At 44.4% G+C, this 27,845-nt stretch overlaps 1 protein-coding gene across 1 annotated transcript in view; it reads right to left on the bottom strand.

Moving 5' to 3' along the window:
* Positions 1-27,845, bottom strand: part of LOC140455425 (uncharacterized) — a 97,952-nt gene that overhangs the window by 30,006 nt on the left and 40,101 nt on the right. Inside the window, exons 27-42 of the mRNA XM_072550287.1 lie at positions 26,433-26,522; positions 24,610-24,663; positions 22,727-22,834; positions 21,936-22,043; positions 21,022-21,075; positions 19,904-19,957; positions 15,897-16,004; positions 13,013-13,066; positions 12,852-12,905; positions 12,690-12,743; positions 9,050-9,103; positions 7,941-8,048; positions 7,241-7,294; positions 4,406-4,459; positions 4,255-4,308; positions 975-1,028 (exon numbers count right to left, since the gene is read on the bottom strand). Coding sequence (XP_072406388.1) covers positions 975-1,028; positions 4,255-4,308; positions 4,406-4,459; positions 7,241-7,294; positions 7,941-8,048; positions 9,050-9,103; positions 12,690-12,743; positions 12,852-12,905; positions 13,013-13,066; positions 15,897-16,004; positions 19,904-19,957; positions 21,022-21,075; positions 21,936-22,043; positions 22,727-22,834; positions 24,610-24,663; positions 26,433-26,522 — 1,116 coding nt within the window. The remainder of the gene's footprint in view (positions 1-974; positions 1,029-4,254; positions 4,309-4,405; positions 4,460-7,240; positions 7,295-7,940; positions 8,049-9,049; positions 9,104-12,689; positions 12,744-12,851; positions 12,906-13,012; positions 13,067-15,896; positions 16,005-19,903; positions 19,958-21,021; positions 21,076-21,935; positions 22,044-22,726; positions 22,835-24,609; positions 24,664-26,432; positions 26,523-27,845) is intronic.

Here is a 27,845-nt window from a genome sequence, read left to right as displayed (position 1 = left end):
CACTCCCTATAGCTCAAATCCTCTAACCTTGGCAACATCCTTGTAAGTCTTTTCTGAAACCTTTCAAGTTTCACAACATCTTTCCAATAGATGAGACCAAAACTGAATGCAATATTGCAAAAGTGGCCTAACCAACGTGCTGCTTACTACTGCTGACATGGAGTCTGTACAGAGCTGCTCCCTCTCTCTCATTCTCTCTCCTGTGCTTCCTCTCATCACATCATGCCTCCAACCTCAATCGAAATTCAAATTATGAAAAGTTCAGAATTGGGCAAAAACTCAAAGAATTTTTTTTAGATTAGATTCCCTACAGTATGTGTACAGACCCATCGGCCCAACAAGTCCACACAGACCCTCCAAAGAACAACCCACCCAGACCCATTCCCATGCCGTACATTTACCCCTGACCCAATGCACCTAACACTATGGGCAATTTAGCATGGCCAATTCACCTGACCTGCACATCTTTGGACTGTGGGAGGAAACCATAGCACCCGGAGGAAACCCACGCAGACGGAAACCCATGCAGACACGGGGAGAATGTGCAAACTCAACACAGTTGCCCGAGGCTGGAATCGAAACCAGGTCCCTGGCACTGTGAGGCAACAGTGCTAACCACTGACCCACCGTGCCACCCCAATTTTATTATTGTTTGATCAGAGATCTTCGCAGGATGCAATTGTTCGTGTTGGCTTCAGCTGCTGAAACTTTCGGAAGTTTAAAGATGATTTTGTATGAGTAACAAAGCATCATGCACCCAATCAAATAATCCAAGCCATTGGCAACCCTCTCCAAATACCTGAAACGCCATGGTACCCTGAGCATATATAAATTCTGCACAGTAAGGCAGGCTTGAGCATGCAGTCCACCTCCCTCAAATCACGTCATCCCTGTTAATCACTTCACTGACATACACAAATCCTCACCACTTCCAGGAAATATGGTAAAGCGAGTAGATTCTCTAAATCCATTACCTTGCTTCCTTTCTCGCCCTCTCTTCCCTCTGGACCAGGAGCTCCAGCTGGACCCTTTAAGAAAAATGAGAAAGCGAGAAGACAAAAATAAATGTTAAACCCATCTAGACATCCAAAATCTGGGTTAGAAGGATGGTAAATGAAAAAGTTGTCTTTGTGACTACGAAGTAGTCCAACGCTGATACATCAATCCAATGCCAATATGCCTCCTGAAGAGAATCTTCTGTTAACTTTTAAACAGTTCCTTCCACTGGAACTCATGGTATTCTCTTCCAAAAATCCTCAAATCCTAGATACAGGCCGCAGACCCAGATAAAAGGCTCACTCACACGTGCACACCGCAGAACCAGATAAACATCTCACTCACGTGTTCACATCGCAGAACCCAATAAAGATCACATACACACACCCCAGACCCAGATAAACATCTCACTCACACATACACCACAGACCCAGGGAAGGACCGCACTCACATGTACACATCGCAGGTCCTGGTAACAATCGCAATCCCAGGTGGCAGGGACACATACACACCCCAATAAGAATATTTTGCAGCAGTATTTACTGTGGAGGAACACATGGAGGCTAGGGAAATCAGGGAAATAAATAGTGATGGCTTGAAAGGAGTCCGCATTACAGAAGAGGCGAGCTGAAGGTCTTAAAATGCATAAAGCCCTGGGATCTGATTAAGTCTACCCCAGATATTGCGAGAAGCTAAGGGATAATTGTGAAAGATATGTGTATCATCAACATAATGGGTCAGGTGTCGGAAGACTGGTGGATAACTAATGTTGTGCCATTATTTCAGAAGGACTGCAAAGAAAAGCCAGCAAACTACAGACTGCTAAGCACTATGTCCGTGGCAAGTAAGCTGTTGGAGGGGTTTCTGAGAGACAGGATCTACATGCATTTGAAAAGGCAAGGAATGATTTGGGATAGTCAGCACAGCTTTGTTCATGGAAATCATGCATCATAACTTGATTGAGTTCTTTTGAAGAAATGACCAAGAGAATTGACGAAGACACAGCGGTAGATGATGTCAGCATAGATTTTAGCAAGACCTTCGACAAGGTTCCACGTGGTAGACTGTTTAGTGAGGTTAAATCACATAAGGTTCAGGGAGACCTAACCATCTGGTTGCAAAATGGCTTGATATTAGAAGACATAGGGTGGTGGTAGAGATTGTTCTTCAAACTGGAGGCCTGTGACCAGCAGTGGGTCACAGGATCACTGCTGGGTCCACTATTATTTGTCATATATAAACAATTTGGATGAAAATATAGAAGACATGATTAGTAAGTTTGTAGATGACGCCAAAATTGGAAGTATAATGGACAGGGAAGAAGGCTATTTAAGAGTACAAGACGATCTTGATCAACTGGGGTAGTGGGCTGAGGAATGGCAGATATAGTTTAATTCAGGTGAATACGTGGTGCTACCTTATGGTAAGACAAACAAGGTCAGGATTTACCCAGTTAATGGTAAGGGTCAGAGGACTGTTATCGAATAGAGACTCCTAAGGATGCAGGTACATAGTTCCTTGAGAGTGGCATTAGAGGTAGACAGGGTGGTGAAGTTTGGCAAGTTTGCCTTCATCAGTCACAGCATTAAATACAGAAGTTAGGACGTCATGTCACAGCTGTACTAGACACTGGTCAGGCCACATTTTGAGTACTGCGTACAATTCTGGTTGCCCTGCTATGGGAGGGATGTTATTAAACCGGAAAAGGTACAAAATAGTTTTACAAGGACGTTACGCAGACTGGAAGGTTCGAGTAAAAGAGGAGGCTGGATAAGCTGGGAATTTTTCTCTGAAGCATAGGAGGCCAAGGGGTGTCCTAATAGAGGCTTATAAAATCATGAGGGGCACAGGATAGTCAAGATATTTTCCTCAGGGTGGAGTTTAAAACTAGACAGCATAGGATTAAGGTGAGAGGGGAAAGACTTAAAAAAAAAACCAAAGGACAGGATCTTGACCAGATGGGCCAATGGGCTGAGAAGTGGCAGATGGAGTTTAATTCAGATAAACGCGAGGTGCTGCATTTTGGGAAAGCAAATCTTAGCAGGACTTACACACTTGATGGTAAGGTCCTAGGGAGTGTTGCTGAACAAAGAGACCTTGGAGTGCAGGTTCATAGCTCCTTGAAAGTGGAGTCGCAGGTCGATAGGATAGTGAAGGAGGCATTAGGTATGCTTTCCTTTGTTGGTCGGAGTATTGAGTACAGGAGTTGGGAGGTCATGTTGCGGCTGTACAGGGCATTAGTTAGGCCACTGTTGGAATATTGCATGCAATTCTGGTCTCCTTCCTATTGGAAAGATGTTGTGAAACTTGAAAGAGTACAGAGAAGATTTCCAAGGATGTTGCCAGGGTTGGACGATTTGAGCTAAAGGGAGAGGCTGAACAGGCTGGGGCTGTTTTCCCTGGAGCGGAGACTGAGGGGTGACCTTATAGAGGTTTACAAAATTATGAGGGGCATGGATAAGTAAATAGGCAAAGTCTTTTCCCTGGGGTCAGGAGATCCAGACCTAGAGGGCATAGGTTTAGGGTGAGAGGGGAAAGACATAAAAGAGACCTAAGGGGCAACCTTTTCACAATGAGGGTGTTACATGTATGGAATGAGCTGCCAGAAGAAGTGGTGGAGACTGGTACAATTGCAACATTTAAGAGGCATTTGGATGGGTATATGAATAGGAAGGGTTTGGAGGGATATGGGCCAGGTGTTGGCAGGTGGGACTCGATTGGGTTGGTATATCTGGTCAGCATGGATGGGTTGGACCAAAGGGTCTGTTTCCATGCTGTACATCTCTATGACTCTATGACAGCTTTTTCGTACAGAGGATGATGTGTATATGGAATGAGCTGCCAGAGGAAATATTAAAGGTGGGTAAAGCTGGATAAAGTTACAAGATTTAAAAGATATTTGGACAGGTACATGGATAGGAAAGATTTAGAGGGATATGGCCCAAACATAGGCAAATGGGACTAGATTAGTGTAGGAAATCTGGTCGACATGGATGAGCTGGGCCAGAAGGTGTCTTTCGATGTGTATTATAGACACACATGCACACACGCGCGCACACACACACACACACACCTCCCAGGTATCAAGTAGAAGTCTCGCACAGCTGCCCCAGACTCAGCTACAGGCCATGCACAGCTGCCCCAGACCCAGCTACAGATCTCAACACAACTGCTATGGCATCATCACATTATATGTCTCAAGCACGTGATGTGTAAATCCTCTCTGAATGGTTAACACTCTTTAAAATATTTGCTTACTCTCTTTCCTGTTGGACCTGGTGGTCCTACTTCACCAGTTGGACCAGGAGACCCCTGTGAAAGAAGGAAAGATAGAGAGTTTCAGATGTCAATCAATATACAGAATAATCAGGAACATTGCAGACTCAGAAATCCCTCCATCACTACTTACAGCTTGACCTTGCTCACCAGTCTCTCCCCTTTCACCCTTTGCACCATCCTGACCCTAAATTGAGAAAAAAAAACAGCATAAGAATGACTACAAAACAATCAGTTGTGAACACAAAGGTGCACCTCTATTTTCAGGATGTTAACTGCTGGGTTAACATCTGCTGTTCCCCAAGATGGAGACACACATGCCAATAGTACACTTTGTCACCTCAAGAAGAAACTAGCAGTAGATTGCACAACTACAATATGCTCAAGTGGAGAGAGAAAACAGACTCAGTCTATTCCCTGGCATCTTTTGATCCAGAACTGACAGGTCATATAAAAAAAAAGGTGTTTTGAGTAAGGTCCAGCAGAAAAGCATGGGAATACAGAGAGGTGAAACGGCATGGAAGGGGCAGATTTAGGATCACAGAGAAAATCAACATAAACAAATTAGCATACCAGTGGGGATAAGATAGCATGAAACACAATTCCCTTTTTGCAGACGAAGTGTTTCTGGCAATTTTCCCACAGGTTGTGAGAAGCTGTCCACATACAAGGACAATGTTCAGACAAAGAATATTCTGTCAACTGATAGGGACAGCATTCACTTCTGGAACAGTTTGCCTCTATACACACGGATCGTGCTCAGATACGGAGCAGCCTGTTGAGAAATAGTGGCTGAATTCACATTGAAACAAAATTGTTCGTGCATAGGATCAGTACTCACATCTTGAGTTCTTTGTCCATAGATTGGAACAGTATTGACTACAAAAGGCTGTCTGTATACAGAGGTAGAATTGAAGTGACCCTTTGTCAGCCAATCTAGAATAGTCCTTTTGGCAAGTTGCAGTACATTTCACCAACTTCCAACTCTGCTCACAAAAAAGTGGCACTGTTCAACCATAGAATTGCCTATCCTTGGATAGAGGCAGTGAATTAGAAGTACCTGTCCTTGTATATGATAGCAATATTCATACCGAGAACAGCCTGTTTTTTGATAAAAGCTGTGTTCACATCTAAGTCAGTGTATTTCTAAAAACAGAAGCTGTGTTCACATTTAGTGCATTTGATCTCCATCCATAGGGGTAATTTTCTCATTTGGAACAACTTCTCCACATAGAGGGTGAGTTTTTCATATCTAGAACAGCTGTCTCTATATGTAAAGAGGAATGTTCACATTTACAAAATTCTGCATTGGTTAATTGTTTCAACTGAAGAGCCTAGGATGGAGAACATGGGGAAGATTCTTTGGATTGAGGATCCCAAAGCACATGACATGGCGCTTGATTACAGTAGAAGGTAGCAACAGGCCACACAGGAAGTAATGAATAGGATTTCTATTTGAAAATGGGCTGAAGTCTAATGAGAGTGAGCAACATTTGGACAGACTGCTGCAGATTTATTATTCGACAGTCCACTCACACCAATTGTATGATCTTTTGATCTCTGCCTTTGATTTCTCTGTGCATAAATTCTGTGTTGTGTGTGCTTCCTCTCACCTCACCTCACCTCATGAAGGGGCTATGAACCAAAAGCTTGTGGTTTCAAATAAACCTGTTGGTCTATAACCTGGTGTCATATCATTTCTGACCATCATTAGGACCAGCCACAATCAGTCCTACATGGCAGGGTAGGGCCAGTCACGCTCACTCGAATATTGAGTCATAATTCTGAGCCCAAGCTCCAGCCTCAACGCCCAATAGGTTTCAAACCGTGCACCTTCTGATATGGAGCTGACTGGGAGCGTATCCCAAGTGGGCTAATTGCCTGATAATAAGCTTTTATTTCAAAGGCCAGTAGATTGTACAGAAAGGGATGCTTAAAGGAGACCCAAGTTCCAAATCAACTGGCAGTATAGATTCTGGAGCAAAAGGCAACGTAAGCAGTTCTGACTCAATACAGAAAGAAAAGAGAAAGACGTGATAGACATGGTATGATTCTAATCTCAAATAGAACAAATGTGAAACAAGATTTTACATGCTTTTGATTAAATTAGATTCCCTATAGCATGGAAACAGGCCAATGGGCCCAACAAGTCCACACGGACCCTCCGAAGAGTAACTCATCCAGATATATTCCCCTACCTTATATTATTTACCCCTGACTAATGCACCTAACACTATGGGCAATTTAGCATGGCCAATTCACCTGAGCAACACAACTTTGGATTGTGGGAGGAAACCGGAGCACCTGGAGGAAACACAAGCAGACATGGGGAGAATATGCAAACTCCATACACACAGTTGCCTGAGGCAGGAATCGAACCCGGGTCCCAGGCGCAGTGAGGCAACAGTGCCAAACACTGAGCCACCATGTCGCCCTCAAACTCAATAGTATCCAGGACAAAGAAACCCAATCAATTTACACCTCATCCACTGCCTTAAAACATTCACTCCCACCACTAATGATGCATAAAGGCAGCAGTGTGTGCCATATACAAGGTTCACTGAAGCAACTCAACAAGGCTCCTCCAACAGCACACTCCAAATCCACAACCTCTACCATCTGTAAGGGTTGGGCAGCAGATATATGGGAACACCCCCCTCACCTACAAGCGCTCCTCCAGGCCACTCACCATCCCAATTGGGATCTATGTTGAGTTCATTCACTGTTGCTGGGTCAAAATCTCAGAAGTCCTTTCCCACCAGCACATTGGGTGTACATGCATACACCCCTCTTACACCCACCCTATGGACTGCAGCAGATTAAAAAAAAGATAAATAGCCGCCAAAGTTATCAAGAACAAATAGTGATGGCAGCAGTGGTGCCCTCAAGGGAATCAGAGATAGAAGGAATGAGAGGGCAAAGTTCAGTCAAACATCATTACTGGTCCTCAGACCCTGTTCACACTTACACGTGGTCCAGGCTCACCACCAGGGCCGGGGTCACCAGGGAAGCCAACAGGACCCTATAGTAAGAGAGAAGAGATGAAATAAAATGGAGGTCAAAAGGCTTGTAGCAGCTACCAGTCTTGCAACCTGTTGGAAAGGTGTACATCAATGTTAGCATTGAAAAGATGATGAGTTGGATCAACATGAAAGCCACCTTTTAAAATTTTTTTCATTCATTCACAGGATGAGGGTGTCACTGGCACAGCAGTTATTGCCCATCTCTAATTTCCCAGAGGGTAGTTAAGTTGCTGTGAGTTTGGAGCACATGTAAGCCAGATCAGGTAAGGATAGTAGATTTCCTTCCCTGAAGCACACTGGTGAACCAGATAGGTTTTTTTTTAATTTAACAACAGCCTTTCTGTCAGTCTGTACACAGGTAAGCTTTTTACAAATTCCAAAAGAGGATCATGCCCTTGAAACACTAACTCCCATTTCATTATCTCTGCAGAATCTGCCTGATCAGCTGAGTACTTTTAACATGCCTGCTTTTTAAATACAGTTCAAAGAAGGTCATGCCTTTGCCTCAGGCTCATACATAGAACTCTGAACAGCATATAACCTTTTTCCCGTGGTAATAAAGGAGCTAAGCCCCTCAATTCCTTGAATACCAAAGACTATAGGAATAAAGAATGCAGCCATCAGGCAGATTTGCAGTCAACTTACAGGATTGCCCTTGGGTCCATCGTCGCCAGTGGGCCCTTTAGTACCTGGAGGCCCAGCTTCACCAGGTTGGCCAGTTTCTCCTCTTTCTCCTCTCTCACCTTTTGGACCCTGCATTTAAAAAAACAATGTGAGAAAGGACCAGTTATTAGCTTCCTATTAAATTGATGTTCACATTTTACTTCACTCAATTTGCCTCCCCCTTACATGCCCAGTGAAACATCATCTGTCGCTGGCTTATATTGTCTTAAGACATGGGACCAGAGTTCAGTCATTTGTACAAGACACCTTTCTTGGGCATGCCCAGCAGACAGCCCAGACTGTACCAGCCTCACCCACCTTCCATTCCCATGACACGATGCCCTCATCCAACTTAAGTTGAGTTGGAAAAAAACAACAAATCTGGGTGGAGGGAAAAAAAATTAACAAGTTCCACATAATGCCTCAGAGGTGCTGCTGGACAAAGAAGGGACACCAAGCAAAGGAACTGTGACTCACATGGAAACTTGATCAAAGAGGTAGGCTTTTGGAAAGAAAGGGAGTGGAATGGGAAGGGAATTCCAGAGCAGCAAGGCTGCCAGTAGTGAAGCAGGGATGGAGCCAAAGAGAATGGCTTTACATCTAGAAGTGGACATGTGTTAGCTCAGGATGAGCCAGGAGGCATAGTGCATTCACTGTGAATAGGAAGTTCCAAACATACACAATATTAAGGTGGGGGGAATTCCTCCCCTCCACATCACCACATGATTGAATCACAAAACCAGCTGAATTGTGCAAGGCAAGACATCACTGTGCGATAATTATCAAAAAATCTATTTGATGCCATTAAATGAGGGATAAATACTAGTTAAAACACCCAAGAAATAACTCCTGCACTTCTTCCAGGAATGCCATGGGATCTTCGCACACACTTGAGAGGGTAGGCAAGCCTTGTTTGACTTTCCGATTTGATCTGGGTGCCAGATTATTGCACCTCCCTTCCCATTCCACCTAGCTACAGATCATTCTGACTCGCTGTTAGCTGGCCATGCTCTAGCTCTACATCCTCGGCTTCCCAATGTGTTGAAGCCAAAACATTTCCACACCTTGAAAGTGCAGGAAGCAATACTGACCTTTCGCCCAGGAAGGCCTTGGATTCCAGGAGCGCCGGATTCTCCAGCTTCACCCTAAAGGGGAGTTAGCATTCATCGTCAGCAACTGAGTGAACAGCAATTGCAGCAGTTCAAGAAATATTCATGATCCCTCTGGTTTGACTTACAACCCTGTTATATTTCACAAAGTCAGATGGTGTAGGATACAAATGGAATCAACCTTTACAAACTTTTACAAAAGTTTACTTACAGCTGCACATTCAAGCATGCATCTCCTAATACATACCTGACACATTCTGTTTGCAGGGGTTCAAGTGAATCCCCAGTGAATGTGCATCAGCCCATACAATTAGTTACAATTGACATACAATTAATATATAAAATACAACAGTGATTATCAAAATTATCAAAATATACATTCCAATTGAAGTGTGATTTCTTTGCCATTATGTTTCTATGATTTTAACTGTATCTATAGTAATCATTTTTAGTCTCTTTGGTTTGCTGTTTAACTCATTGTATACAGCCCAAATCACATTGTAATATCTCTCATTTATAGCAACTCCAAGGATCTTTAAACCATGTCTTTTCTCACCTCACCTAATGTGTAGTCTTTAAAAGTCCAAGATCTGCACTATCTGACCATCACATCTTGAGTGTGCTTTTGGTTTGTTTCTATTATTGCCCCTTCACATTCCCCAATACAAGACAATGAGTGACTTCAGGTGCCTTTCTTAGTGCTTATTAACTGCCAAAATGACTCCATGACCCAGTATTGCTGTCAACTAAGTTAGCCAGATCTAACTGGGTGCATCAATTACACTGTTGAAAATGTGTTGCTGGAAAAGCGCAGCAGGTCAGGCACCATCCAAGGAGCAGGAGAATCGATGTTTCGGGCACGAGCCCTTCTTCAGCATCAATTACACTGTCTACAAGCCACTTAGTCCAATTGACGTAGGCTGGTGCTTACGGTGCCTGCAAGCCTCCTTTCATCCATTGCATCTCAGTCTATCAGAGAATCTGTCTTCCCTCGGATTTCCCTTAAGTGTATCAGTCCCATTTACCTCAGTTTCCATCTGACATTCTAAACAATTGCTGCATAAAGAAGCTTCTGCAGAACTCCCCCTTGAGGGTCACATATGTACGAGTTCTATTGTTGATCTCCCACACAAGTGAAAACTCCCGCACATCTGCTCTACAGTTACCTCATCAAAACACTGAACAATTTTAAAAAGAGCAGAACAAATAACAGGAGTATGTTTTTCATCCCCTGAAACCACTTTGCCAGTCCAGATGACCATGACTGATTTGCAGCACTAAATTTACTTGACATCAGCTCCCCAATTCCTTTGGACACAAAGCATCTATCAATTTCACTCTTAAGTACATTCACTGACTGAGTCTTCATAATCCTGTTGGCTAGTGATCTCTAAATATTCACAACCCTTGGAATGAAGGGTTCTTTCATCACAGTTCTCAGTGGTTGACCCCTTATTCGGAGACTGTGACACCCTGGCCAACTCACCAGCTAGGCAAAACTTAATCTCTACCCTGTTGAACCCCTTAAGAACTTACTAAGTTTTAATGAGATGACCTCCCAGTCTTTTAAACTCTAGACTGCACCAGGATATTCTCCTCAATCTGCCTTCAGATATAAAAGGCAGGAGGATAACACCAAGTCATGATACACATTTGGAAATGTAATGGGCTGAATGGCTTCCTTCTGTGCTCTAGCAGTTCTGTGACTAGTAGGACAACTTTTTGATCTCAGCAACAAATCTAGCAAATCTTCACTGAGCCCCATCGAAACGGATATCGCTCTTGTGACAAGGAGATCAAAACTGCTCACACCATTCCAGGTGCGATCCCACCTTTGCACAACTTTGGAGATATTTCACTTGATTAATTCCTGAGATAAAGGTGTTATTCTATGAGGTAAGGTCAGACAGATTGAACCTATATCCAATGGCATTTAGAAGCAGGAGAACTTCTGTAAGATCCTGAAGGGACTACAGGCTGGATACTCAAAGGATATTTCCTCTAGTTTGGAAATTGAGCTGTAGACGGGGGAGCTTGTGGTGCAGTGGTAGCATTCTTAAGCTTCAAGTCCCATCTGCTCAAGAGGTTTGCAATAACATTACAGATTAGAAAATATATGTAGGGCTCTTGCAGTGCAGTGGTAGTATCCCTACCACTGAGCCAGGGAGCCCAGGTTCAAGTCGCACCTCTCCAGAGGTATATACTAACATCGCGGTATCAGCTGATTAGAAAATATCTCAAAATATGAAATAATAAGATGCCTCCTGTGAAGACAGAGGAGGAGAATGTTTTTCTCCAGATGTGTTGTTAGTCTGTGGAATTCACTTCCCTAGAAAGACGTGGTGGGTGGGTCATTGAATATACTGAAGGCAGAGCTACATTGATTTTTGACAGACAGGGGAGATAGCGGTTATGGGAATCAAGCAGGAAAAGTGGAGTTTAGACCAGAATCAAATCAATCATGATCACATTGAGTGGTGAAACTGACCTGAAAGGCTAAATGGCTTAATCTTCCTGATAAGTCCCATGTTCCAATACAATCGCAACAAGGCTTATTTATTCTCATACTCCAAACCTTTTGTAATAAACATTAACCTCTACTTTGCCATATTGTTGTCTATAGCTGTACGTTACTCATCTGCAATTGGTCTGCAAGGTCACCCAGATTACCCTGAACTGTAACTGTCAAATTTGAAAAATATTCCTTTGTAACAAAATGAATCTATCCATTCTTCTTTGGATTATCTAGCCCCTGGCATCTTCTTGCTCACTTCCCTTATCTGCCCTTTGCACCCACTCACATCCTAATTTGCCACCTACATTTGTAAGTCAACAAATTCAGATAATTTGCACTCAATCTCTTCATCTAAGTCAATGATGCAGATTGCAAATAGCCAGAAACTTAGGAATGTGGGACTAGAGCAAGTCATAGTGCAATTTTGTCAGCACAGACTTGATGAGCCAAGTGTGATTCTATGAGGATTCAGAGCTAATATTTGTGAAGTTCTGCTAAGTGCCAGGTAAAACATGACGACTACATTCATGCTCTCAGCTTTCTGGCTTTGAACTGATCCTCAGTATTGTGCTGATGCATGCGTGTACACGTGTGTCTCTCTCCCTCTGTGTCTGTGTTAGAATATACAATCCTACTGAATTGCCACAGGCAGGGACAGAAGGTTTTTGAAAAGGCCTAAAGGTGCCCTCTCACTGTTTGAGCTTGGCCTCCAGCTGGAGATGCGAGAGATGATTAACACAACCAGGTGTCTTCTGTCTCCAGTTTGGAATATCTTGGGCAACAGATTCCTGCAAGTTAGTGGGAATACTGTATTTGTCCGAGGGGAGCTTTGCGCACGAGCGAGAAATGTTTTTTTGGCCCTGCTCCGCCCACGACCCCGGTAATTACATGCCAAGTTGAAGCTCTGAATGAAGAACCCATTATTGTGTCTTGTGTCAAATGCATGAACAATATGGGCCACCCAGAGCAGCTGATTAAATATGAACTGTGTCCCAATCCACGCCAACCTCATGTGTTCTCACTCCCTGTATGTGGGCACCTCTTACTCATGTGCAAACCCACAATGTGTCTCCTGCCTCCTCCAAGTTGGGTTTTCTGACATCTTACCTTTTCTCCAATGGACCCTGGGTTGCCAATGCCTCCAGGGGGACCTTGAGGACCCTGTGGGTGATGGGACAGAAAATAGGATGTGAGCATGTATTCAGGGATGAGCATCACCATGGGTCATTCAACAATGTACTCAAGGAGAGAAATGAAGCTAGCACTTACATCAGCTCCATTTGGACCGGCAGGGCCGGTAGGGCCAGGAGGGCCAGGTGGACCCTGTGAGAGAAAAGACAAGGAGAGTCATAAGGGATACACATACAGGGTGTTTCAGGAGTGGTTCATAACACTGTCAGAGAGAGAGAGAGATCAGGACAGAAACTCACCATGGGACCAACATCACCAGTCTCACCCTTGGTTCCTGAAGGCCCAGGCATTCCCTACAAAATGAAACAAGACAAATTAGCTCCTCACCATGGAGTCACAGCCAGACATCGCACGGTATTTATTCAAACACTCTGTGGGGTAAAGGGTTGCTGTGTCAGGGAGAGAATCAAGTATGTGGGGAGATCTTAGGGGAGGAAAGTGTGGGTAGGAAATCATAAAGGAGGAGTGTGTGGGGGAGGAATTGTTAGGGAAGATGATTTTTTGGGGATGATTGTTAAGGAGGACTGAATCGGGGGAGATGGTTGGGGAGGAGTGTGTGGGGAAGGTCATTAGGGACGGGTATGTGGGGACCACAGAGTTGTTGGGGTGTGGAGATCATTAGAGAGGACTGTGTGTGGGGCTTGGAGATCATTCGGGAGGAGAGATTGTTAGGGAGGAGTTTGTGGTTGGGAGAAGAGATAATTTGGGAGCAGATTATAGGCCGGAGTGTTCGTTAAGGAGGAACATGTTGGTGGTGTGGAGATCATTAAGGAGGAGCGTGTTAGGGACGAGATCGTTAGAAAGGAGGTATGGTGGGGAAGATTATTAGGGAAGACTTCGGAGGAGGAAGGAGAGATTGTTAGGGAAGACTGTGTTGGGGGCATCATGCATGAGGAGTGTGCATGAGTGAGGGAACCTTCGGCAGAAGCATGTTGGAGGAAGATAGATCGTTTGGGAGGAGTGTGTGGGAGGAAGGAGTGATTGTTAGCGAGGAGTTTGTGGAAGTCATTCAGTAGAGGAGTGTGTGTGTTGGTGGGGGAGTCATTAGGGAGGAGAGTGGGGTTGAGAATATAGGAAGAGAATCAGATGTGATCAGTGTGTTGCTCAGATGATCAGAAAAGGGCATAGAGAGGTGTAGATGGTAGTGGGAGAGGGTTGTGAGTGAAGACAGAGAAAACAGTAACGGCATTGAGAGTGAAAGAGATGGTAAAGGCATGGAGAATGAAGGAGACAGTAAAAGCATGGAGATAAAGGAGATGACAAAGAGCAGATTATATTATAGGAAATGAAATCAGGGTGAAGAGTTAAGGAGGAGATGGAAAAGGAATCTTTATTTTTATTCACTCATGTGGCATATGCATTGTTGGCTTGCCCATCATTTATTGCCCGAGAAAAGGTGGTGGTGAACTACCTTCCTGAACTGCTGTAGTCCTTTATTGCATTTATACGGCTAGTCCAGTTAAGGTTCTGGTCAACATGATTTCTCCAGGTTTTTAATAGTGAGTATTGACATTGACTGTTTGGTGATAGTTAGATTCTTTGTTTGGGATAATCATTCCCTGGAACTTGCGTGACATGAATAGTACTCGTCACCAATCAGCCAACTTGGATGTTTCTACATATGGACACGGACTGCCTCAGCACCTGAGGAGCTGGGAATAGCACAATCGTCACTGAGCATCCCACTGCTGATCTTATGATAGAGGGAAGGACATTGATGACACAGCCAAGGACACCATCCTGAGAAACTCCTGCAGAAATGTCCTGGAGCTGAGATGACTGACCTCCAATGACTTTCTTCCTGTGTGCCAGGTATGACTCCAACCAGTGAAGAGTTGCCCCCGAAACCCATCAATTCCAATTTTGCGAGGGATCTTGATACCACAATCAGTTGAATACTGCCTTGATGTCAACGGTTGTCACTCTCACCTCACCTCTGTAATTCAGCTCTTTCGTTCATGTTTGAACCAAGGCTGAGTGGACCTAGCAGAACCTAAACGAGACATCTAAACTAAACTAAATACACACATGCTGCTTGTTAGCACTATTGACAACACCTTTCAGAGAGTGGATTGGTGATAATTGGTTGGGTTGGACCAGACTTCCTTTTTCAGCGCAGAACATATCTGGGCAATTTCCCACATTGTCGAGAAGATTCCAGAGTTGGAGCTGTACTAGAACAGTTTGGCTAAGGGTGTGGCAATTTCTGGAGCAGAAGTCTTCAGTGCCATTGCTGGAATGGAGTCAGGGACTTTGCAGGATCCTGTGCCTCCAAACATTTCACGATATCACATGAAATAAGCTGTTTCTGTTAATGACTGGTCCATGATACTGGGGACCTCAGGATGTACTTGAAATGGATCACCCACTCGGAATTTCTGGCTGAAGATTGCTGCGAATGCTTTAGCCTCAGCTCTTGCACCGATATGCTGGGATCCCCCAGCATTGAGGATGGGGATATTTATGAAGCCTACTTCTCCTCCAATGAGTTTTTTTTTTTAAACTGTCCACCACGATTCACAACTGGACATGGAATCAATTTCTGTTGGTACAGGATCACTTATTACTATCATATTATTCGGCATGCAAGTAAACCAGTTTTTTTTTCCCTGAGTTTGAATAGCCTCATCCAGTGTGTACTCCCCATCCCAGTTAATCCCAACTCCCAGTGTATTCCCACCCGCCCATCTCATGTGTTCCCACTCTCCTCAATTTGAATACCTCCCTAGTGTGCACACCCACAGGGATCAGCATCCCTCTGGAGTTTTCCTGTTCTCCTGTGGCTCCAACCCCCACTACATTCGATCCCTGAATGCCACCAGCTGATGTGTACCTCCAGTGTTCCCATTCCCCTGTGTGTATCACCCCTACTGTGTAAACCTCCCCACAGTGTGTTTCCCCTGTTGCCTTCATGTGATCTCCATCACCTCAGTGTAACTCCCTCACCTAGTGTGTTCCCCTCACACTGTATGTCAAAACCTCCCTCTCCCAGTGTTCCCCCACCTCTCAGAATGTCACCCGTTCTCTCCGTCCCCCCACCCCACCCTGTCACTGACACAGGGATGAACAGGACCCATCCCTTCTTCCCGTCAAACCACCTGGAGACCAGTCCAGTTAACTAACCTGCAGGCCAATTGGACCTGGTGATCCAGGGAAGCCTCTGGGACCATCATCACCCTTCTGTCCAAAATGTCCCTGCTGACCTCTCGGTCCAGGCTCTCCATCAGCACCCTGCAGGAGGAAAGAGGGGTGGCACATTGTCAGATTTGGAGTCAAGCTACCTTTCGGACCCTTCTTATGCAAGCCTCTTGAGATCTCTCGAGTCAGACTAAATTCTATTTGTAGGTCTCAATCAAGTGACCTTTCCCTCCAACTCCATTCATCTCCCTCCCTTGTCGCAGGTACTCAACACCACATACTCATGCATATGGCAGTGAAGCAACGCTGCACTGCAGTGGTGACTGAAAATGTCCCAATTGGGAATTCTAGGCTGGAGCTTCAGACCTGCAATGGAGGGGCCCCTTTAAGAGGGCTGCCATTCTTCGAGACAGTCTGGACCTCCAGAGGTGAGACCAGACACTGGGCAGAAAATTTCCCATAGTGCCTCATGCTGGCAATTCATCATCCTTGCTGCACCACAAGTATTACTGGGCCTTTTACCAATCCCTCACTCAGGTTTCTGAGATGCACAATCTGTGCTCTGGAAATGGATTATGTTACAGATTCTCTTAATCCCACAAATCAACAATGATACTGAGTTTACGTCCTGCCTGATAGTGGACATTTTAGCAGAGGTTAGAATCGGAGGTTGATAATACCAGTGTTACATTGGAAACAGAGAAACAGGAGCAGGAATAGGTAATATAGCCCGTTGAGTCTACTCCACCATTTAACTCTATGATAGTTAACTTTGCACATCAAGGTCACTTTGTTGCACTGTCCCCATATCCCTTGATATAAGACCACAAGATGTAGGAGCAGAAGTAGCCCATTCAGCCTATTGATTTTGCTCTGTCATTCAATAAGATCATAGCTGATCTGATTATCTGAAACTCTACTTTCCTGCCTTTTCCCAAAACCCCAGCTTCCTCTTATTGATTAAAAAGCTGTTTGTCTCAGCCTTGGCTAAACTTAAAGGCCCAGCCTCAACAGCCCTCTATGCTAAACAATTCAACAGAATCACAACCCGGTGAAAACAAATTTCTCCTTATTTCTGTCTTAAATGGGTGACTTAACGATCTTAGCCTTGAACAAACTTGACTGAGCTACCACCTGGATTGGAGAATTCCAAAGGTTCAAACTCTGTGTGAAGAACATCCTCTTCAGCTCAGCCCTAAATGGCCTGCCCCTTATTCAGAACCCTGTCCCCTCGATTATAGACTGCCCAGTCCCGTTGCCATCAGCTTCCCCTACTCACCCTAGTCCCATCCTGTAGGATCCCTCACGGACTGTTTAGGTTAAAATTGACCCTCTCAGTGTTCATGTTTTTCTTAAAATCTGAATTGATCAGGTTTTATGTCTGTGTCTGATTATTTGCTCCCTCCCATCCACAAGGTTTTACATAAACGATACACGGCACATAAACAGGCCATTCATCCCAAAGTTTATTCTCCACCCGAACCTAGTCTTGTTTCTCACCTAAATCTAACATCTGAACCGCCAATTTTCATCTCCCACAAATATCTTTATCCCTTTGTTAAAGCCAGAAATATGTCTGAAGCTTTTAAAATTGTCAATGAATAAGTGGTGTCAATAACCAGTACTGATCTGAAATGACAGCGGAAGTAGTAGGTGTTTAGCAAATCTCCGCAGGAACTGGGGGAATGATACTCATTAGAAGCACAGAAAATAACGGCAGCAGTAAGCAATTTCACCTTTCAAGCCTGCTCTGCTTTTCAATGTCTGATCATCCACACCCTGTCCCATTTTCTTCCCATAGCCTTTCAGCCCTTAGAATTAAATCTAATTTCTTCTCGAAAACATTAAATGTTTTGGCCTCAGCCACTTTCTGGTGATACAGAATTCCACAGGCTCACCGTTCTGTGGATGCAGTTCAAATTGTCTATCTTTAGACGGTGATTCCTGTTACTGGGTCCCTGGTCATTGAGAACATGTTTCCTGCATTTACCCTGTCTAGTGGTTTCCAATTTTATACATTTACTAAATATGATCTCAGAACTTTATGAAATACAGAGTTTCATAATGCACTCCCAACTGCTCTCCCATATTGTACCCTCACTAATCTTGGAATCACCCAATACATTGCTGCAAGAGTCCTAACTCAGAGTGTGTTCTGCTCTTCCAGCTCGTCCTGTGCTCAATAACCAACATCAACTCTAAAATTCAGCTGTTGCTTGATTTGAAGTTTTCATCCTTGAGCCCAAATCTCTCTATGGCCTTGCTCCCTCCCTATCACTGCAATCTCCTCCAGCCCAACAACCCTCGGAGATCTCTGTGCTCTTCCAATTCTGGCCTTATGAGCAGACCCCACTTTTAAACGCCAACACTACCTGTGGCTGTGCCTTCAACTGCATGATCCCCAAAGTCAGGAACTCTCTCTCTCTAAACCTCCCCGACTCTCCTCTTTTAAAATTCTATTTAAAACCAAACAAGTTCAGTCAAGCTTTTGGTCACCTTCCCTAATACTGCCATACATGGTTTCTAATACTCCTTTGAAGTATCAATAAAGGCACGAAATAAATGTAAATAATTACTGTTTGCGTAATCAGTTAAATCCGTATGGCAGATGGATTCTTGATTATCAAGGGGATGAAAAATTATTAAGAATGTGCAGGAATACAGAGTTGAATTTAAAATTTGATTAGCCAAGTTCTAATTGAATAGACAAGCAGGCTCAAAGGGCTGAGTGGCCTACTAATCCTTGTACAAAACTATTATTAAGTGTGGATTAGTGTCTTGGGATATCCCAAGGAACGTCAGCTATGTTATGCACAATGTAGTCTCACAAACAGCAGTGTAACAATGGTGAGTTAATGTTTTTGGTGATCCTAGTCTAGGGCTAAATATTAAGCCAGGGGCCACAAGGGAGAATTCCCTTGCTCTCTTTCAAAAACAGCCACACAGGATCTTTTACATCCACACTTAGATTTTTACTGGTTCATCTGCGAAGACTGTACCTCACCTCCTCAGTGCCCCACTTTTCACCAGGATGTTACCCAGGATGGAGCATTTCAGCTATAACGACAGGCTGAATAAACTCGGGTTGTTTTCTTTTGGGCAGAGAAAGTTGAAAGGGGACCTAATATTATGAGGGACATTAACAGGGAATAGAAATCAGCTATTTTCCTTGGTCAAGGTGTCAATATCTAAGGGGCACGATTTTCAAGTGAAAGGCAGAGGGCATTAGAGGGAATTTGAGTCAAATCTTTTTCAACCAGCAGGCAGTGGGGGTCTGGAATGCATAGGCTTGGGATGGTAATTGACGTGGTAAACCTCACAACCTTCAAAAGTACTCAGATGAGTACTTGAAGTACTGTAACATTCAAGGCTTAGTGCAGGAAAAAGTGAGACTAGTGTATGCAGTCGTGTATTTTTGGCAATACAGTCTCAATGGGCTGAAGAAAGTCTTCTGTATTTTCTTTTGCTTTTTTTAAAGTGCATTCACAATTAGGTATCGCTGGCACGGCCAGCATTTGTTATCCATCTCTAATTGCCCATAGAGCAGATAAGGACTGGTGTGTGTCTGGAGTCACATGCTCACCAGACCAGATAAATACAACAGTAAACCTTCTTTAAAAGGACATTAGTGAAATACATGGGTTTTTTCCAGCGATCACAAAAGTTTGATGGTCATCATTAGATTCTTAACTCCAATTGTTTTTATTTTATTCAAGTTCCATCATCTGCTATGGTGAGATTTGAATGCGGGTCCCAAGAATGTTACTTGCGTCATTTTTTTTAAAAAAGCAGTCCAGCAATAATACCATTAGGCTATTGCTTCCCCCTGCTATGAGCGCTGTACGATTCTATGGGAACGGATTTTGTGCTCCAACTCAAACTTCACAACCCGTAAGCCCAAAGGCAAGAGCAAGTCCACACAGTCAATGCTTGTCTTTGTGGCAGATTAGGTCCGGAGAAATTGTTCGCTCCCAGTAACAGCGAGTACTTACTGCAGGACCTGGTTGACCAACGGGACCGATTGGACCTGGAGGACCGGGTGGACCCTGAAACAAATTTAAAAACACACACACACACACAAGATGTCATAAATCCCATAGACAAAAATCATAGATTGGCAATCATATTAAGAATTATGTTCGACTGTGAGATAACAACAAACATTTTGAACATGTTTATCTATATTTTAACTAAAAAGACCCTAATAGTTTTATTAATACCGTTGATTTAACTGAATTGACAGGTTTGTTGAAAGCTCTAAATTGTCATGGAGCTAGAGGAGGAGAGGAGGCCATGAATTATATTTATTGGATTTTCGTATTAATTTAGTATTGACCTTCAGATTATGTCTTGTTATTCACCATCTGACCTGTTCTGCAGAAGGGACAGACCCATCACTCCACAAGACTCACTGATGACAGCTATCCTCTTGTATCTTCCCAACCTTCATGTGGGCCTTGAATGATTTAGAAATTCTACACAACCCATACACAACCCATCAATGCCAAGGAATCCCATACAGCAACAAGGCCTAGAAATTCCATGAAGCCTAGACAACAAGGCCCATAAATTTCACAAAGTCAAGTCAAAAAGGGCAATAAATTCCATGCAGCCTTGACAACAAGGCCCAGAAATTCAGCCTGGATAACAAGACACATAAATTTCATGTAACCTACGCTCAGAGGTATAGAAATTCCACAAAGTGTAGACAACCAGGCTCAGAGATTCTATGACACCTAGACAACAGGCCCATAAATTTCATGAGGTCTAGATAATAAGGGCCATAAATTTCACAGGTCATGGAAATTCCAGAGCCTAGACAACAAGGCCCAGCAATGAAACCTAGCTACCATAAATTTCAAGGAGGCTGGACAAAGGTTTCAGGATTTCACAGGCTAAGACACCAAAGGGCCGACTTAAGTAGTTCACTTTGGGCATGGACACAGATACATTGAAGACAATATCAATTTAGTTACACCACCCTTTGCAACGCAAATGTTCACTCTGCTATGATGTGAAGCTTCACACCAAAAGACCCCCAAACGCAATTCCCCTCCTGACCTGGGGTCAGCTTGGACTGAAGAGGAACAGAACTGAAAGTTGTACTCACATGTTCACCTTTGTTGCCCTTCCTCCCTTTGTGTCCAGGTTCACCCACTTCACCCTGGAGAGCAAGGAAAAAGAAATGAAGAATACGTCCCACTCACACAACTGACGCCAAGAACCTGGATCATTTTGTTCTGTTCAACAGTAGATTCCTTTGATCTGATGCTGACCACTGCTAACTTTCATGTTCATGTGAAGCTTACAACACAACTATTTTCCACTGGAAGGACAGGCTAGCCTTAGGTATTGTCCAAGGCACTGTGTTGACCTATTTCCCAGTGATGGGACAGCACAGAAGCTCTCCACTCCCCCCACCCAACATCACCACCCACCACCCCCTACTCCACCTCGTGCCTCTCAATTCCCATGGTTCTTCACAAACAACTACACCTCTTTGTAGCAAAATCCAATTCTCCCACCACACTTGTTATGCAATAGAGGGGGCTCCGGCAGGAGTAGGAGAGGGAATTTGCAGGTAATATGAATCTAACTGAAATCACAGGCAAAGATTGCACAGCCCGGGGTTGTTTCCTTTGGAAAGCAAGAGGCTGAGGGGAGACCAAAGCATGTGTGTGTACCTGTAGACAAAGGGAGTCAACAATCAGGGGAAGCAGATTGTTGACTCCTGAAGAAGGGCTCATGCCCAAAACGTCGATTCTCCTGCTCCTTGGATGCTGCCTGACCTGCTGCGCTTTTCCCGCAACACATTTTTCAGCTATAATCTGGTGTTATGTGATTTGTGACTTTGTCCATCCCAGTCCAACACCAGTTCCTCCAATTCAAGTAGACGCCTTCTCATGTGTGGCACCTGCTGCCTCCTGCCAGAGTTTTGTGGAAAACCAAGAATAGGACCATCCTCCCACCCTCCCCAAGGAGACGCTCTGAGCCCTGCAAAACCCTCACCCAGAGAAGTCTTACCTTGTCACCATCCTCACCAGGACCTCCAGGTGTGCCCGCGGGCCCTGGAAGTCCGACAGGGCCTTGGACACCATCTCGGCCAGCAGGACCAATCGGGCCTTTACCACCCTGCAAGTCAGAGAGAGAGGGGGGGAAACAGAGAGTTGGCAAGTAAGAAGCCATGGGCACTTCTCCGCCTCTGCAGGCGTTTAAGCCCTTAAATCAAGGGATGGTTTATTCCACATACCATCCTACCCACCTCCCTCAAAGTTCCAATAGCACCCTGTCCCTATAAACAACTGGCAATTTGACAGACCACCATTCTCCCCCCATCCTGCCCCAATCCACAGAAAAGAAGAAGGAGTGAAAAAACAAACAAAAGTAACACTTGGAGTGATGGTCATTTTTGACTGGCACACACTCGATGGGCTGAAGGGTCTTTTTCAGTGCTAACTCTATGATTATACAGTTGCTCTGAGGTACACTAGTCAGAGCAGTGTGCATCGTTTGAAATTGCACTGGTGTACTCTTCCCTTCTGGAGCCCAAAGACATAATCTGACCCACATGCCTTACCCCAAAACACTTGGCATACTTAATGCCCAAAACCAACTCTTTAGCCATCCCACTCCTCGGCACTGAACAGTCCAACTATCTCTTCCCCACTCCTCACCATCCAAAAGACAACAGCTGGTACCCACAGCCCTTGAACAGCAAGAATGATTTAACCAATGAGTAGAGAACCAAGGGGTGCAGTACAGCAACCTGCTCCCTTGGCGCACTGCCTTCTCAAGAAGCCAAGGGACAGACTTACCGGCACTCCTTTCTCCCCTGCGGGGCCAGGTGGTCCCTGAGGTCCTGGACGTCCTGGGAGACCGATGGGACCTCCAGGTCCTGCTTTGCCTCTCACTCCAGGGGAGCCCTAAAAGAGAAGATTGGTGGGCAGGGGTGGGATAGGGAAGAGAATGAGGGCAGGGCGAAAAGGGTCAAAGAGGAAACAAAGACAATTTCACCAGAGGCAGGGGAGAAAGAAAACTTTCTGGGTAACTGCCAGCACAGTGATACTCAGACAATGGGCTCAAACTTGGGACAAATGAGTCATCACCGGACTTGAATGCTTAAATACGTTCCCTCGCCCCATTGCCATCGTCCGCGGTGGGTTACACAGCATATCACAGACCCCTCCCTGCAAACATATAAATGAATGAGGAATGCTCCCTGCCCCAATGATGTGGAGGTGCCAGTGTTGGACAAGGTCAAAGGTCACAGGACACCGTATAGTCCAACAGGTTTGTTTGAAAACACTAGCTTTCGGAGCACTGCTCCCTCACCGGTGTCTGTCCCAAAGATATTCTTTAAAGAAAGGAAAACTGCTGTCCATACCTGGTCTGGCATATATGTGGCTCCAGACCTGCAGCAATATGGTTGACTCAGCAATTAGAGATGGGCAACAAATGCTAGGCTCAGCCAGCAATGCCCACATTTCACAAAGAAATTTTTTAAAAACCCAAGGCCACATGGTCATCTGCTTGGCTACTCTAAAGCATTCAAGTCTCCTCTGTTGTCAAGACCAAAGTGAGGAAATCGATGGAAAATGATTGGGCACTAGGCAACGTCTCATTCCTAAATGTCTCCACTGCATCCCCAACCCGGTCATAGACCCTTTTGTTGAGTCTGGATATTTAAGGAGGTCTTTTGGCTCACTCGGTACCCTCGTTGTCTTTGAGGTGGAAGATCTGGGTTTGAGTCCCAGTGAAGCTCAAGGTGCTCGTTACACAGCCAAATACAGTCATCACAAGCGGGCACGTCAATGGCAATTGGGAGGGGCTCCTGGTCAGACATGTCATAAAAAGAAAGTTGGAGTCTCTGTTATCCACATCTTTAGCCTGAACTGACAACATGGAGATCTGCAATATTATTGACCCAGCAATACTGGGTCTCTGAGTGAACTACAACACAGAAGCAGTAGGGGCTATGTCAGGTACAGATCCAACATGGACAGATAGAGCTAAAAATGGATCTGCCATAATAATCGAGCTGAATGACAGAATAGGATGTGAGGGTTTAACAGACTCCCATTTCAATGGAGGATCAGGACACAGTTTCAGTCTGCTTCCCATCAAATGTAGCTGATCCGTTGTCGACTTGACAGAGATTATTAATGGATAATTCTTGGACCTGTTTTTGTGTCTTCTTACAGTCTCATCCTCGGTTACAGTTAACCTGTACCTTACAGGGGGATGTTGGCCAGGGAGACGATGAGCGAAGAGGTTGGATTCCTCCTTAGGAGCGCACAATAATCAACTTCTAATCTAAAGTCTGCTGACACCACCAAACCAATCAGGATCAGGGCGGAATCTCTCACACTCCTCAGGAGGGAATGATACAGCAAAATCAGTGAAGGACAGTCTCACTGAAATTATATGAGTAAAATTGATTTCAGTCATGTCCATGTGCAAATAACACGGACGGAATTTGTTGAGGATGGCATCAGTGGTTGGAAATAAAGCAATCCATGTACAGTCTAATTAGGAATAGTGGTGTCATACACTCACCCATTCTCTGAAGGGAGCAGAGATCAGGAATGACAAGCCCCTAAAGCTGCCTCGATTAGCAATGCAGGCTACTTTCTCCCCTTTCCCACTGAGGTACGGTTAGCAAACAACCCGTCCCAGTGCAAAGTGATCAGGTACTTACCGCTGGTCCAGGTGGTCCCGGGGGACCCTGACTACCTTTCAATCCTGGTCCACCCTGTGAAAGAAAGAATTACAACTCATTATCGATCACAAGCCACACATCAGGTTGACCCAGCATTTAGAGATACTATGCTCGATTTGCAGCGTAGGACATTGGGCAATCGGGGTATATAGCAATGTTAATTCCATCCACAAGCAATTAAGGAAGCAAGTGATATAAGTGGCAGGGAAATTCTAACACAATTGTATATGATACTGGCAACCCATACCCGGATATCATGGTGAGTAATGTTTATTTACCTAAGGAAGGACATGATCACCTGAAGTACAACTAATGTTCACTAGATTATTTGTGAACTGAGGGAACTGTCTTCTGGGAAAAGATTGAATAGATTAAACCCATAGTCCCTGGGATTCAGAAGATGTAATGGTGATCTCATAGAAATCTACAAAATTCTAAAAGGGGCTTGACAGGTGAAGCCAGCTGGACAGAGGTTGTTTCCTCCTGGGTGGGGAATTTGGAACATAAGAGGTCACAGTGTCAAGACAAAGGGGCCGGTCATTTAGGAGCACGATAAGGAGAAATACTTTTGCTCAGAGTTGTGAATTGTTGGAATTCACTGCCACCTTGGGCTACAGATACTAAGCCATCGAGTATAAGCATGGTGGAGTTCAATAGACTTTGGAGTATTGAGGGAATTAAAAGGAGAGGGGAGCACATGGAAATGGAGTTGGTTGAAAGGACCAAATTGGTTCTTATGTTCTATGTGAAGCAGTCTACAACATTGTTGTATATCCCTATTGTCTCTTATAGGCTACTATAGGATACAGTCATATCTCTATTTTCCATTTGATGGGGCATTGTAAAATACAGTCATACACCCTTGTGGCCCTGCTTAGGGTATTACAGATTATTATCAAATATTCCTATTACCCGTGTCCTTATTGGCTGTCTGTGGAGAATTATAGGATATTGCCATACGATGTCTGCAGCTTTATATGGCAAGATGTCTCTAAGAGGTAGGGTGATTAGGGGAGAGAGACAGACAGAGAAGGAGTTGGGGGTGGAGGATTGTGAGAAAGACAGTGAGAAAGTGAAAGTGGAAGGCTAGCAGAAATGGGAGGGTGAGGACATAGAGAGACACAGACAGACAGAGACACAGACAGACAGAGACACAGACAGACAGAGAGGCAGAGAGGCAGAGAGGCAGAGAGGCAGAGAGGCAGAGAGGCAGGCAGGCAGCCAGAGGGGGAGAGACAGAGGGGGAGAGACAGAGGGGGAGAGACAGAGGGGGAGAGACAGAGAGACACAGACACAGAGACAGTCACAGAGAGACAGAGTGACAAAGACAGAGAGAGACAGAGAGAGAGAGAGAGAGAGAGAGAGACAGAGAGAGAGAGACACAGAGAGATACAGTGAGACAGAGACAGAATCACAATGAGACAGAGAGAGACACAGAGAGAGGCTCAGACAGATGGAGAGACAGAGAGAGACAGAGAGAGAGACAGTGGCACACAGACAGAGAGACACAGAGAGAGAAAAAAAGAGAAAGAGAAAAAAGAGAGAGAGAGAGAGAGAGAGAGAGAGAGAAAGAAAGAGAGAGAGAGAGAACAAAAGAGAAAAAAAGAGAGAGAGAAAAAGAGAGACACAGAGATAGCCCAACTCACTTGATTTTTTCTCGTAACTTCAAATCCTGACACCCAGAATCACTGCAGACTCATACAGTTTAGTGTAAAAAAGCTGCTGCTTCCCACCCAGTCTAACACACGGCTCCTAAGTCATTTAGATTATCAGTGTTGTGCTTGAATTCTCCATTTACTCACCGGAGTTCCAGGCAATCCAGTCTCACCAGGGAAGCCTCTCAAGCCTGGCGGCCCATTCTTACCCAGGGGTCCAGGTGGCCCAGGGTCACCCTGTGGAAGAGACAACAGGGATAATGACTTAACTACAGTTCAACAGGAGGAGGGTCATTTCAGATGGATTTCAAACCTACTCAGTCAGTCAGAATAAACCTTTTGATTTATTTTTCCAGAAACAGCTCTCTCACTTAAGGTATAAATATCGAGGTCAAAATGAAGGAGCCAAATTGCAATGCTTACTTGAAGGAAACAGAGAAATGTTTTTACCTACTAATAGGAGAAAAATAAATGTGATATCAGACACACAGACACGTGATAAGTCAAAAAAGTAGACAGTATCAGATGTAGACAAAACAAATGACTCAGCCTGTGTGAGGTTTTAGGGTTTTAAACCTGAAACTAATTCTTTCACTGTTCAGTCTATCCCACTGCCGGCTGTTTTGAGTTCTCGGTGAATGGTTATTCTCGGTAAGTTGCTCAGCAGGAACTTGTTTTGAGAGTAGCGGTGGCTTACTGTTATCCTATTTTTCCCTTTTTGTTTGAAATGGTGAGGGTTCATTTCCCAGGTCAACATGATACAGCAATACAAAATCTCAGACGACAATACATACAAAATGTGTACGCACTCTTTTCATCCTAACACAGACTCAAAATTTGCTTTGGGTTTGGATTTGATCTCTGAACTATGCTACATTCCCAAGGCTTTACCTTTCACTGCCCAGTTCCATAATCCGTCCACTTGATTCTGTCTGTTTTATTAATTCGATTGCTAGAGGTTTGGTTGTTTGTAACCTCAGGTTTGCTTCCTGTAGGGTGCCTGGTAGATTGCATTACGTACCTCACTTTCAGTTAACTTTACATCAACCTGATGTTAATGGGTCATGGTTTGAGATGTAGTTCTGTTCTTCAGTTCTCCCAGCAGATAATTTATTTAATTCAGTGATCTGCCCTGGTGGTCTCCATCAATGATGTCTGTGAGTATGTCACCTTCCCTTTTCCCAAACAGTGTTTGTTTTCCCCAACCTCATCCACTTTCTGTCACAAACAGCTGCCATCAGATGTTTGTTCAGCTGCAGATGTACACCCTGAAGCTCTTCCACTAAGTGAGGCTTCACCTACAGTTCCTTCGAGCTTTTTTCCTTTTATGGATATGGCCTAGCTCCAGCCCTTTTAAGTGCTCCAGTCCTCACTGACCCCTCTGACTGGACATCAGACCTGTTTAAATTGAGGGAACCAAATCTCTGCTCCACACTGTGGGGCTTCTGAACACCTCTCAGGTTCTGGCGTCTTTGCTACTTTCAACTTATTCTATTCTGTCATGATGATTAATTTCCCCCCTATATCCATAAATAGTTTCATTCAGCAATTCCAATTCTG

The sequence above is a fragment of the Chiloscyllium punctatum genome, chromosome 30, assembly GCF_047496795.1.
Source record: "Chiloscyllium punctatum isolate Juve2018m chromosome 30, sChiPun1.3, whole genome shotgun sequence".
Lineage (NCBI taxonomy): Eukaryota > Metazoa > Chordata > Chondrichthyes > Orectolobiformes > Hemiscylliidae > Chiloscyllium > Chiloscyllium punctatum.
The sequence above is the reverse complement of the archived record's forward strand: the minus strand, read 5'-3'. Positions and strand labels throughout refer to the sequence as shown.